Source organism: Saccostrea cucullata, unplaced genomic scaffold (assembly GCF_032062105.1).
Source record: "Saccostrea cucullata isolate Sc308-1 unplaced genomic scaffold, CSIRO_AGI_Scuc_v1 ctg1077, whole genome shotgun sequence".
Classification (NCBI taxonomy): domain Eukaryota; kingdom Metazoa; phylum Mollusca; class Bivalvia; order Ostreida; family Ostreidae; genus Saccostrea; species Saccostrea cuccullata.
The window spans coordinates 1-12,705 of NW_026924714.1; the positions used below are offsets into that span (position 1 = coordinate 1).

Sequence of the window (12,705 nt, forward strand, 5' to 3'; positions counted from 1 at the left end):
TGCTTTGTTTCTGATTCGCAACAATTTTTGCTTTAATTTGGTTGTTAAACTTTTATTTAATCCCTTTGTTTTCCTTTGGTCTACAACGCACAAGATTGCTTACGCACCACTTAATATGCTTTCATGTGAATACGAGGGTTGTCCCAGAAATATTTTGTTGTTGAACTAATATTATAAAGTAAAAAACTGGTATACATCATAATCAACATTTGTAACATAATTCATAAAAATTTCAATAACATATCTTTATAAATAAGATTTTTATCGTTGATCAACGAATCATTCAAAAAACCACTCGGCGTAAAACCGAAGACGTCAAAACGTCCATCTTTTACATGAGTTTTACGAAGTTGAGTATATGTCAATACCAGGTGATAAACATAACGTTTAACTACGTTAAGGTAGGATTCTTCTCTTATTTCTGACTAGATGAAACATTCAAAGTATATTTGCTTATATGTTTTATATATTTAGGTATAAGGGATTTAAATGACAATATTTTTCTTTCCTCATCACAATTATACAACTTTAAATAGAAATGGTAAACTGCGTTTGAAAACTAGCAGGGACTATATTTTTGGTGGAATGGTGGCGTATGAATAATTATATCTTCTGTTCTGCCTTTCAAAATTATAATAGAACAATGAATTTAGTCATAATTTTTACACAATCAAAGACTTGAAGAGATTTTCAAATGTAAGTTAAATTAATAATAAAGACTAAACTTTCAAAATATATCAATTAAATATGATTTTTCAAACAGACTAGAACTATGATAGCTTTTAAACGCTTCCAATCAAAGTACATAATTGAACCAAAAATTCATAAAAAGTATTTTTTCTCTCTTAGTAAACGATCAAAACTTTTTGTTTTTGTATCATTTTGTACATTTATAAGACTACTTTATTATATGTGAAAATAAGAAAAAGTTAAATATAGGAAGCATATGAAAATAACTAATATATCCATGAAAATTAAGAAAAACAGAGAAAATTCGGATTAGCCCATATCCAGTTTAGTTAAATTATTTATGTAAATTTAGTAAGATCATGCTATAGACCCGATATAGTAATATCTTTTTATGCAAAAAGAACAATTTTTAAACATTTGAAATAGGTGTAGGCATCACATGATTGGTAACACTATTTTTTATTCTTAATGTCAAGGAAAAAGATAATGACATTGACCTGACCTTGCCTCTAATATAATTTATATCATTATTGTCATATATTCTGTTTTTCCAAAGTACTCTTGTAATTGCAATCATTTACATGTAACATTATAGATTTACGTATTGTAAGAACTCTGAATCTTTAGTAAGTGTCTTAACTTGAAATATTTTGTATTTATCATGTATATGTACAACTTTACACCTTCAATTGTTATTTTGGCAATCACTAATTTAATTGTATATATTACAGGGAGAGGTTTTTTTAAGTTGCAAGAACTTGTAACCAATCCCTTTGTATAAATTATACAATAAAATATGTTCAAAACAAATATAAAACGGTCAAATTTAATTTCACTGATACCATCACTTAGTGATATTGTCTTCTTGATTCTGTGAAAATATCATTAATTTTTAAATTCAAGAAATATATAGAGGATATTCAATGTTTTGTAGTTGAATATGGAATTTATTTCACGAGTGGGACATGATTTTTGATATTTTCACGAGTGAAAATATCAAAAAATCCTGTCTCACGAGTGAAATAAATTCCATATTCAACTACAAAACATTGAATTTTCTGTTTATTACATTTTTAAAAAAATTCTTTGATTTTTCCTTTGCCTCTGTCTTTTTGTAATAGAGTCATGGGCTCGTGACGTCATAGTTGAGCGGTTGAGACGTCATAGCTAAGAGAGGTAAAAACACTGTGAACATGGATTTAGCAACATATTTTTGGTAAATTTGACAGTTTTATTCGCTGTCAGAATGGTTTATTTATTTCCATCTATCTTATATTAGGTCAAGGAAGATTTTTTTACATCAATCTTCGTTATAGGAAGGGAAATCGAGAGTTTTCCCGCGCTTCTGATATTCGTCACACTGTGACAGGATATCATTTTGATATCCTTTCACACTGTGACAGGATATCATTTTTATTCAATGAATAAATTACAGTATTTCACTGGTAAAAATGTAATAAGAGAAGAATCCTACCTTAACAGACTGATTAGAGTTATTGTAGTAATTTTCTTGTTTTAAGTATTTATAACCAAGAGTGCAAGTTTAGTGATTTGAATAGGTATGTTGCAACCACTATTGAAATAATTATTTCAATAGTGGTTGAGAGTGCATTTCAATAACAAACATAGTATGCAATCACTATTGAAATACGACCACTACTGAAATAATTATTTCAATAGTGGTTGAGAGTGCATTTCAAAAACAAACATAGTATGCAACCACTACTGAAATACGACCACGATTGGAATAATTATTTCAATAGTCATTAGTGGTTTGGAGTGCAGTTCAATACCAACATAGGTTGCAATCACTATTGAAACAATGTTCACATTTGAAATAAAGTTTTCAATAGTAGTGAAACAATGATTTCAAAATTGATTTAAATAACTACTTTGATAGTTGCTGATAATTTACAGTAAAACCACATTGCAAGACTTGTTGAAATAACATAACTATTAAAAATACAAGGATTAATGGTTCTTATGTTCTCCAACATTTTTAATTCGTTTATTGAGTTTACTATTAAAATTACGACTACTTGTGAATGACTATTTTAAAAGAAGCTGAAAATACGTTTCAAAACACCGTACCACTACATTTTAATCACTATTGAAATAACACCTTCCATTTTAATAAACCTAATACTAACTTCCCTAGAAATTTTGCTTTTATAATTCTTAACAAATTATTTCAAAATTGCATATATTATATTGTCTGTTGGTTTTAACCGATTCGACAGATTCAGCGTGAGCTTGCTTATAACATTTCCATACTTGTTTGAATTATAGATAGGTCAGTATAATAAAAAGTGTCCAAGTATTAATTGAAATTTCTACAAAAAAAAAAAAAAAAAGAAAAACAAAACAATTTTAGTTATCATGTGTTATCATATGTGAAACTCAATAAATTCGTTTATTGTGTTAGAAAACAAAATATGTAATTCATCCTTATATTTGTTTTAATATTTGGGATACTTCTATAGAGCTTGCAAAGTGGTTTTGGTATTGAAATCATTGTCAGTAACTATTAATTATTTTAATATCTATTGGAACCATTTTTAAAGCACTATTGAAATCAATATTTCAATCATTTTTAAAATTTATATGTTAATCACTATTGAAATATTTACTAGTATTTCAAAAGTGAACATTATTTCAACAGTGGTTGCAACCTATGTTTGGTATCGAAATGTACTCTCAACCACTATTGAAATAATTATTTCAATAGTGGTTACATACTATGTTTGTTCTTAAAATGCATTCTTAACCACTATTGAAATAATCATTTCAATAGTGGTCGTATTTCAATAGTAGTTGCATACTATGTTTGTTATTGAAATGCACTCTCAACCACTATTGAAAATTTTTTCAAAAACGCAAAAAATACCAAAGTTAGCGCCCAACTTAAAATTCCCGGTATAATATGTATATAATTATAATTTAAAAAAATAACTGCTAGGAAATGTTTTAGTCTCTGGATGAGTCTGTTTTATGCAGAGAAAGCTGTCAAGAAAGATATTTGCTTCAATAACTAAAGTTTTATACAGTATGGTTTAATGGCATGTGAACAAATTATTAATGATTCAATGCTCGTATAAGCATGGTAAATACGAATGAGCCTGGGTTTCATTACATCTGCAACACTCAGACTAGAATTGAAGTTGTAAAAATCAGAATAGGGGCATTAGCAAACTGTCATTAATCTATCTATCCTGGAATTACTAAAGTGAATGATGTTCCACTCTTAATCTGTATGAGAATGGGGGACTATATGATTGGAATATTCTATCAGGAATTCCATTTAGGCATATACTTTTTGTGTGCTTATTTATAAACATTGACTACAATGGATTTTTTCAAGTTGACTTAAATTGTGGTCAATTGCAATATGTTGTGAGTAGTATATTGCATACTTGTGACGATGTGAATCAGCCATATACGATTGCTGTGTGATTGGAAAAAAATAACTGAGTTATAAAGTTTGTAACGTGTATTTATTCTCGTATTTCATCATTTAGTACATGTTTTAGTGAAAAAAGATAACAAACAAGCAGTGATCGATCTCAGAAACTTACAAACAATACAAATCTGTCAGAATGGCATAAAACACGAAACACCGGAAATTCTAGAGGTGGGATCAGGCGCTTGGGAAGCAAGGATCTTAAGAATAATTATCAAAAGACCTTAAATGACCTTCAACGAAACACTGGACGTCAGTGCTATTGTTACACTTCATGCTCGTATGGCAATTTACACAAATAAACAAACTGACCAAATCACTTTTAAAAGGTAAGTCTTTTTTATTTTTATTTTTTTTTTTGAAAGTGTATGAAATCTTAAAAAAAGTATATTCATTTAACTTTCAAGAAATATTTCTTTGATATGTAACGAACAATTTGTAGATACCACTCTTAAATATATATTCCTCAAATATTGATATTTTTTTCTTGAATGTATAACGTGCAGTCTATGATACATTTCATAAGAATGTTTACCTCAATTTTTACTTTGATGTTTAACGTATGATTTATATGATACCATTCTTAAAATGTATATCTCGAATATATTTTTATTGTATAACGTACAGTTTGTATAGCAATTTAAAGAATGAACATTTCTTCCCAGATAAGATTTTTTTCTTTTTTATTATAGAGTAAGTATGATAACGTTTTTAGAATATATATCCAAGATTTGACATTGTATTTGATGTGTAATGTGCAGTTTGTATGATGCCATATTTAAGAAGGATATGGAGATAACGAACAGTATTCAATATCAAAGTCCATTAAACAATACAAAATAGGAGCAGAGCAAACACGGACCTCCGAAACATCAGAGGTGGGATCAGGTGCCATGAAGAAGTGAGCATCCCCTGCTGACCGGTCGCACCCGCCGTGTGCTCATTGTCATGATCGTGAAATAAAGGAAAAATTCGTCGTCAATTCAGTGTATAAATAATGGACTAACAATTGGTATGAAAAACGTTAGTCAGCATTTGACTCAATGATAAATTGTATTTGCTGACAAGGTCATTGTGTCGACCATAGAACTTACGAAATGATATCTTTAAAGTTTAATGAGACTGTTGATATTCTTGTTTCATCAACTTATTTGTCAATAATTTACCCCTTTTTAGAAATTGTTCATACGTAGAACATGCTCTTGCGTATCGAATCAACTGAGATATATACACTCCGTATGCAGGTGATGAAGGAATATTGCTGCATAAGTAAGGGAAGTTGACGATAGAAAAGTTTAAGTCATCACGTTTATCATATAACTTGGTTGTTAGGTTACCATTAATGTCCTTTTCAAGTAAAATATCCAAGTATGAAACAGGTGTGTCAGACTCTGTGGTATCTTTTATCTCAAGCTCTCCTGGATATATCGTATCGACATAGAGTGGAAATTACCATTGTTAATTGACAATACGTCGTCGATATATCTGAAGGTCGAGTTGAAGGCCACAGCAAGTGTTTTCCTCTTTTCACGCATAAGATTTTGCATAATTTTTTAAAATAAAAATAGGTCTGCTAATAACGGAGCACAAATGATACCCATGATTTCCAATAGATTGTTGGAAGACCTGGTCTCCAAAAACCACATAGATATTGTCAATCAGAAACTCAAACATCTTCTTGATGTCAACTTCAGAGTACTTGTATGTACAATCAGAATCTTTTTTAACAAAATAATTTTGCAAATGACCAATGACCAAGTAAGTAAATTTACGAGTTCCAATTTTATTGAAGAAGCAGCTGTCAATGATATCAAAAAGCCTGGATTGTAATTTATCTTGGGGAATGGTTGTGTATAAAGTTGAAAAGTCAAAGTTTTTAAGCTGTTGATTTTGGTAAAATCTTGTGATTTCAAATTGTCTAAAAGTTCTTTGGAATTTTTTAATATCCACATCTGATTCACACCACTTCTTGAATATATAGTTGCACAGTACTCTTGAAGTTTTTTTCTTCACTACTGTCAATATCTTAGTGAGGAGTAACGAAAGAGGCTTGGTTGAACATTTACTGGAACCCGCAATGTATCTTTGTTTGTAAGGATTCTTATAAGTTTCGGAATCCAATATATATAAGGTAGTTCAAGTTCATATTGGCTCTGTGGAATTTTAAAAATATTCAAAACTGACATATGATTTTGAAGAATTTCTTCCTAAGGAAGGGAAGTGTGGGTATAAGTAGAATTACCATTTGTAAAATTAAATCAAAGTTCTTCTAGAATATAATTTATATAATGAGCCTTATATGTCGGCAGGGACCAGTCCGTAATGATCATGTAATCTATCTAATTCTTTTTTCACTTCTGGTTTATTGAACACAGAAGAATATATACCCCGGATATGAATTTTCTTTGGTGTGTAATGTACAGATTGTTTGATATCATGCTTGAGAATGTATATCCATAATGTGAATTCTTTTCGGTGTTTTTGAACGAAACTTCTCAACTCATCTGAAGCTGAAATAAAAATGAAAAGAAAACTGAATTTATCATAAAGATCCGTCACCTGTAAGGACGTTCGTTCCTGTGCCTTTGAGTCGATTTTGGTCTGCACCTTTATTTCTTAAATTCTGCATCATTTTTCAGTTTTAACATTGAATTTAGATTCTACAATGCAAATTAAACTATATATCCACTGCAAAAACCGCAATTAATACCATTCATGTAGGATCAAGCCAGGAACTAAATTTTGTGACGCAGGTTTTTTAGAAGAAAATTATCAATTTTCCCTCTTGAACTACTAGTATACAATGCTGTTAATTTTAGATTCCTATTTTTTCATGCTGCTTTCACACAAAGCTTTTTTATTGCAATGAAATGTGATATGCTTGTTCTGAAATATCCATTAAATTATGTCTTATGAATTCTTTCAACAAAGGTGGTAAATATATTCTGAAAGTCCAGGAAAAAATTGAGCCAATTTTAATATAAGATAGACACATTTTTAGTAATATCTAAAAAATTACATCACATACCCCCACTTTTAATGTCCTTTTCTGAATAATTAAGATAACTTTGATCTATCTGCAAAAATTCAGCAAAAATTTGAAACTCAAAAATAATTTACTTCCTTATCAAATTTTCAATGGTAGAAAAATCACATTTTGTGAGTGCAGAAAGGTCAAATAATTGATAATTCGAAGCAATTTGAAACTTTTTCATTGTCACATTTAAAGTGTATTTATTAATATAAACTTATAGCTTATATTGTTCCATGCTTTCTTTGGATAAAAATGTAGGAGGTAAAACGTTGAAAACGTCAAAATTCAGTGCAAAAAGGTCATATTAAATGTACTGTAGCGCCAAAAGAAGCATATTGATCCCCGTTTTCTTATTTGATTTTTAATTAAGCTATATTTGTAGAAACTAAAAATATACTTGAGAGCTTAAGGTTAGGTACAAATAACTATTTAATCAATTCATATTTCAAAATTGCAAAAATTCAAATCGAAACAATATTCACTTCTTTTTTGGGAACAGCTCCATTTGTAAGCTCGCAAAGTTTAGCCATTTTTTACCGTGAATCACATGTGATAAAGAACAGTATCCAAGCTCGAAAGTCCATTAAAAATACAAAATTAGAGCAGAGCAAACGCGGACCTCCAAAACATCAGAAGTGGGATCAGGTGCCATGGAGGAAGGAGCTTCCCCTGCCGACCGTTTAGACCCGCCGTATGTTCGTTGTCAAGATCTGGAAATGACGGAGAAATCCGTCAACAATTCTGAGTATATAATGGCCTAACGATTAGTATGAACAAAGTCAGTCAACATTTGACTTAATGATAGATTGTATTTCCTAACAAGGTCATTGTATCGACCATAGGGCTTTAAACGAGACTGCTGATATTCTTGTTTCAGCAACCCGTTTGTCCATAACTTACCTCGTTTTAAAAATTACTAATATGTAGAGCATGCTCTTGCGTATCGAATCAACTGAGAGATATAAACCCCGTATGCAAGTGATGAAGGTATATTGTAGCATAAGTAAGGGAAAATGACGATTGAAAGATTAAAGTCATCATGTTTATCATAAAGCTTGGTTGTTAGATTATCATTAACGTTTTTTTTAAAGTAAAATATCTAAATATGAAATAGATGTTTCAGACTCTTTTGTATCTTTTTTATAAGCCCATCGCGATATATCTTATCGAAATAAGAATGGAAACAACCACTGTTAGATAACAATTTGTCTCCTTTTTTCTGCTAAGCAACGCACTACAAAAAGAAGAAAATCCATGTTCTTACTCAATTCAAGTTAGGAAGAAATTATAAACTTGTGATCTATAGAAAGAAAGTAAAATTTCAATTTGAACTTGCTATTTAAACAGCACATTGTTTTTCATAAGAAATAGTGGATGAGCTCTTGTTTTGACAGAGAGTACGTTTATTTGTCATGAAATGTCTCCCATTGTCATGAACAGAGACAACTAAAGAGTCGGCAATAACAAATAATTATGTGTATATGTGTTTTCCTATTTCATTTTGCGTCCAGAAAACATCAACTTTTGTGTGACTTAAAAAAAAAAATCAAAGAATATTTTTTTTCCAAATGTATTACCTTCAAAAGTTAGTTATATAAAAGCTTAAAATCTTTCAATGGAGATTCTGACAATATTTCATGATGGTGTTGAAAACATCAACGCTTTTATATTAGATTCCTTGAGAAACTTTTTAAACGAAAGTATAATCAAACTAAGAGAATATCATTTCACACTAATACTAAGACCTGGTAATGCACTAGAATGACAAAAAATGTATGGCTAATGTGCCAACAGAGACTTTTATACAAGTATTTACTAATAGAAAATGGAAATGGAAGAATGTCTGAGTGGTGTTCTAGTGACAAAATATAAATCGAACCATTACTGAGAAAATTATTTCGGTGTTATTTGTCCAGATCTTTTCTTACACGTCTTTTGAGACAATCCCTCGCAGAATAACCTTTTATTTGCTGTTATGAAAACAAAATGACAAAGCAATAATTAACTATTAATTTATCTCTGAAATTATGTTTTGTTTTGTGCATCTTTAGGCTAAAACTTTACATAACGCAAAACATGTTTATACGTTTGATCATGCACAAGAAAAAAAGGAAGACTAATATTATTTGAAATTCCAGTCATCGATGTTTAAACTTTTATTTTGAGTCATGTAATGCATTCAGATAGGTGGTACCCAGAAGTTTCTGTTCAATATAAAATGATAGAAAGAATTCTTTTTATTGTGTAATAATTATAATATTGTGTAATAATGATGCTGAAGAATGATTTTGAAGAATGATCCTTAAAGGAATAGGACTTGTGCTTTTAATACATTTAAGCTATAAAGAACAAATTAAATATGATTTTTACGACTGAGAGATTCTTAGTCCTCTTTTTGTCGAGTTAGGAATGTGCATATTCTATATACACAGTTTTTCACAGACGAATATAATGCCAAGCATAGTGTCAATCATAAAAGATGTTTTTTTCTCTCTCCTGTATATTATGGGTGATGTTATTTGTGGTAAATCCTATTCCTTCTCTGCTTCTTTAATACATACAGTGAATTGATGAATGCAGGACTTTGCCAAGATTTTTCCAGTGCCTTATAAACTGTAAAATGCTAGGCTTTTTAGTGTGAAATCCCTTCTTCATATTTCTCTGTAGTTTTCAATAATTTAAAAAAAAAACAATCTGCTTATGTTAACTTTAAACAAACTGCACTTGATGACTTTGTGCGAAATGAATATAAAATCTTTTGAATTATAAGGATTGCTTATTTTTTTTTACAATCATTATATTTCGTTGTACTAGTACATCAATTATTACAAGTTATAAACAGAGATTATAAGGTTAGAATAGAACTTTGAAAAACGGAACATTTTCTACGCTTTTCAAGATGATGTAAATAATGATTCATATTCAAATAGTAAAGTCAAACCCTGGCTTAGAAATTACGTGACCGATGTATCAATATAGCAAAGTGCGTAGATAACAATTAAATTTCTGTAATTGGAACTCTTCCATATTCATTAAAGAATGCTCAGTTTGGCTTCTTTTTTTCATTTCCATAAATATTCATGATATTTTCTGCAAAATAAAAGTAGACCGTCTTGAAAGCGTACAAATAACAAGCGTACTTTCATACACTTCTATTTAAGGATTTCTTAACTCAATTCAACATTTGACAATTATTTTCTTTTCCAGATCAGAATGAACTGTTCTCTCCAGATAGAATACTGTTTGAGGCAGAATAACAACTGTAGCTACGAGGTTCTTCTAGGAATTAAAGAGCAATGTATCTCAGTAGTAGAGAGCGGGGATGTACTTTCTTCTCAATATGCATATAAACTGAAGGAAGGGCTGCTCTTATACATCTCTCCTGTCCTCCTGGTGTTTGGAGTTATTGGTAATCTACTCTCCTTTGCTGTGCTTAATCAACAGTCAAAGAAAATGTCAACATATTCCTATCTTAGTGCGTTAGCTATCATGGATATATCTGTACTGTTAGTTGGATTATTACGTTTATGGATTGCCGAGATAACCGGAAGTGACGTACAAGATGTTTCGGATGTAACTTGTAAGCTTGTTTCGTTTCTGGGCTACGTTTGTAGTGATTCTTCAGTATGGTTGATAATAACAGTGACAACCGAGCGCTATATAGCAGTTTGTTACCCTTTGAAAACGCAGGTATTCTGTAAAATTGAAAGAGCCTGGAAAATCTCCCTTTTGCCTATTGTAGTGATTTGTGCCATTAACTCCCATTTCTTTTTCACTGTGTCTATTCAACAAAAGCTGGGTAAAGCAGAATGTGCGGCAGGGCCGTCATTTGAACTTCTTGTTAACAATATTTGGCCTTGGGTTGATGCCGTCATTTATTCTTTCCTCCCCTTTCTAATTATAGGAATTCTTAACGGCTTTATAATCCGGAAAATATCAAAAGCCGAGAAAGAACGAAAACGATTTCTTCAGGTCAAACAACATAGTGCGCGTGTGATAAGACGCTACAAATCTTCTGATTATAATAAAAAGTTGACGACCATGCTGCTTTCAGTTTCCTTTACATTTCTTGTGACAACAATTCCCATGAACATTGTTTTGATTTTCACGGCATTTTGGAATAAGCAGACGGATAATGACGTTAAAGGAGCGGCCATTTTTCATCTCATCAAAACTATCAGCGAACTGCTTATGTATGTTAACCATTCTATTAACTTTTTCCTTTACTGTGCCACAGGACAAAAATTCAGGAAATCGCTATTGAAATTATTTTGCAGAAAGCGTTATGGCAACTTCGGTAACGAAAGAACATTTTTTACATCGGTTGGACAAGCACATAGTCCATGATCATATATAAAGAAACAAACTTTTAATGGAGAATATCCAAATTCTATTTTCATGTCAAGAAACTAAAATATATAAGTTAAATTTTATATCGTTAAAAGAAAACAGTTTTATTTCCATTCCCGCCCAAATCAGTTGATCTATTTAAATGTTTTTATTTAAATTGTTTGGTCCTCAGGTACTAAAGAGTGAACGAAAATGCTGAAAAAAAAATCAAATGTCTCTGAATTCTCAAATTAATGTATATTAATCCACTGTAATTCTTCTCAGTTAATCATTATATTCAATCATATATGACAAATATCATATCATTTATCCGAATAAGTGAGCAATTCTTCCAACTATGCATTTTATTTTATTTGAAAATTAACAAATATATATTAAGATTAAAAAACTTAAGGTATTCAGGTATTTAGAGAAATTTGTATGTTTTTATACGTATGCGGTATTTCAGTTCTTTAAGTTATTACGAATCACTTTTAATTTCATGTCATAATAAAAATGTCCTTTTTAAAGGAAGATCGATTTCTAAACAAGTATTTTTTAAAGAGTTTATGGAGGTACAAATGACAACTTTTTAATAAGATTTTTTTCTTAGACTTCAAAGGACTTCGAGTCTCGCTGAGATGCATGAAATGAAAATTGTTGCACGAAAAAATGACTACTTCAAAATTCACTATAATACATTTTAATATAAAAAATAATAATTTTTACAGTTAACGTTCCTGCTGAGGAGAGGTTATCCTTATATTTATCCATAGATTTTATTAAAGGGATGAATTATTTATATATCCTAAAAATATATAAAACAAAAAAAATGCTATTTCTATTGTGTTGCCAATCGGGAAAACATGGATTTCATGCAAAGGATTAGACAAAAAAAAATAATGTGTAGTATTCAATGGACAACTTGACTTTATATAATACAGCTCAACGCACTTTTTAAGCTCCCATGGTTTTTCGCACAAATTAAGGTCACATTTTTGTAATAAAAATTACTATTTTCGAACTTCAGTACGATGGCATAGCCCTACGTTATATTATATATATAATGTCAAGTATAAATTCCCTTTAAAATTATTATCATAAGTTTCCAAAGTAGATGTTTTAGAGGGGAATTTATCAATAAATGGTACGATGTTTCTTTAAGGCTTCTACTATAGGTTTTTTACAAATT

General features: G+C 30.2%; 1 protein-coding gene across 1 annotated transcript; it reads left to right on the forward strand.

Annotated features, from left to right (window-relative positions):
* The first annotated feature begins 10,409 nt into the window (after nucleotides 1-10,409).
* On the forward strand, nucleotides 10,410-11,869 carry LOC134267090 (FMRFamide receptor-like). Its single transcript, XM_062749305.1, has one exon. The coding sequence runs from the start codon at nucleotides 10,638-10,640 to the stop codon at nucleotides 11,529-11,531; it is 894 nt and encodes a 297-aa protein (XP_062605289.1). The 5' UTR covers nucleotides 10,410-10,637; the 3' UTR covers nucleotides 11,532-11,869.
* The last annotated feature ends 836 nt before the right edge of the window (nucleotides 11,870-12,705 follow it).

Excerpts from the sequence above, each read along its gene's own strand:
- LOC134267090 (XM_062749305.1), top strand. The coding sequence starts at position 10,638 with ATGTCAACATATTCCTATCTTAGTGCGTTAGCTATCATGGATATATCT.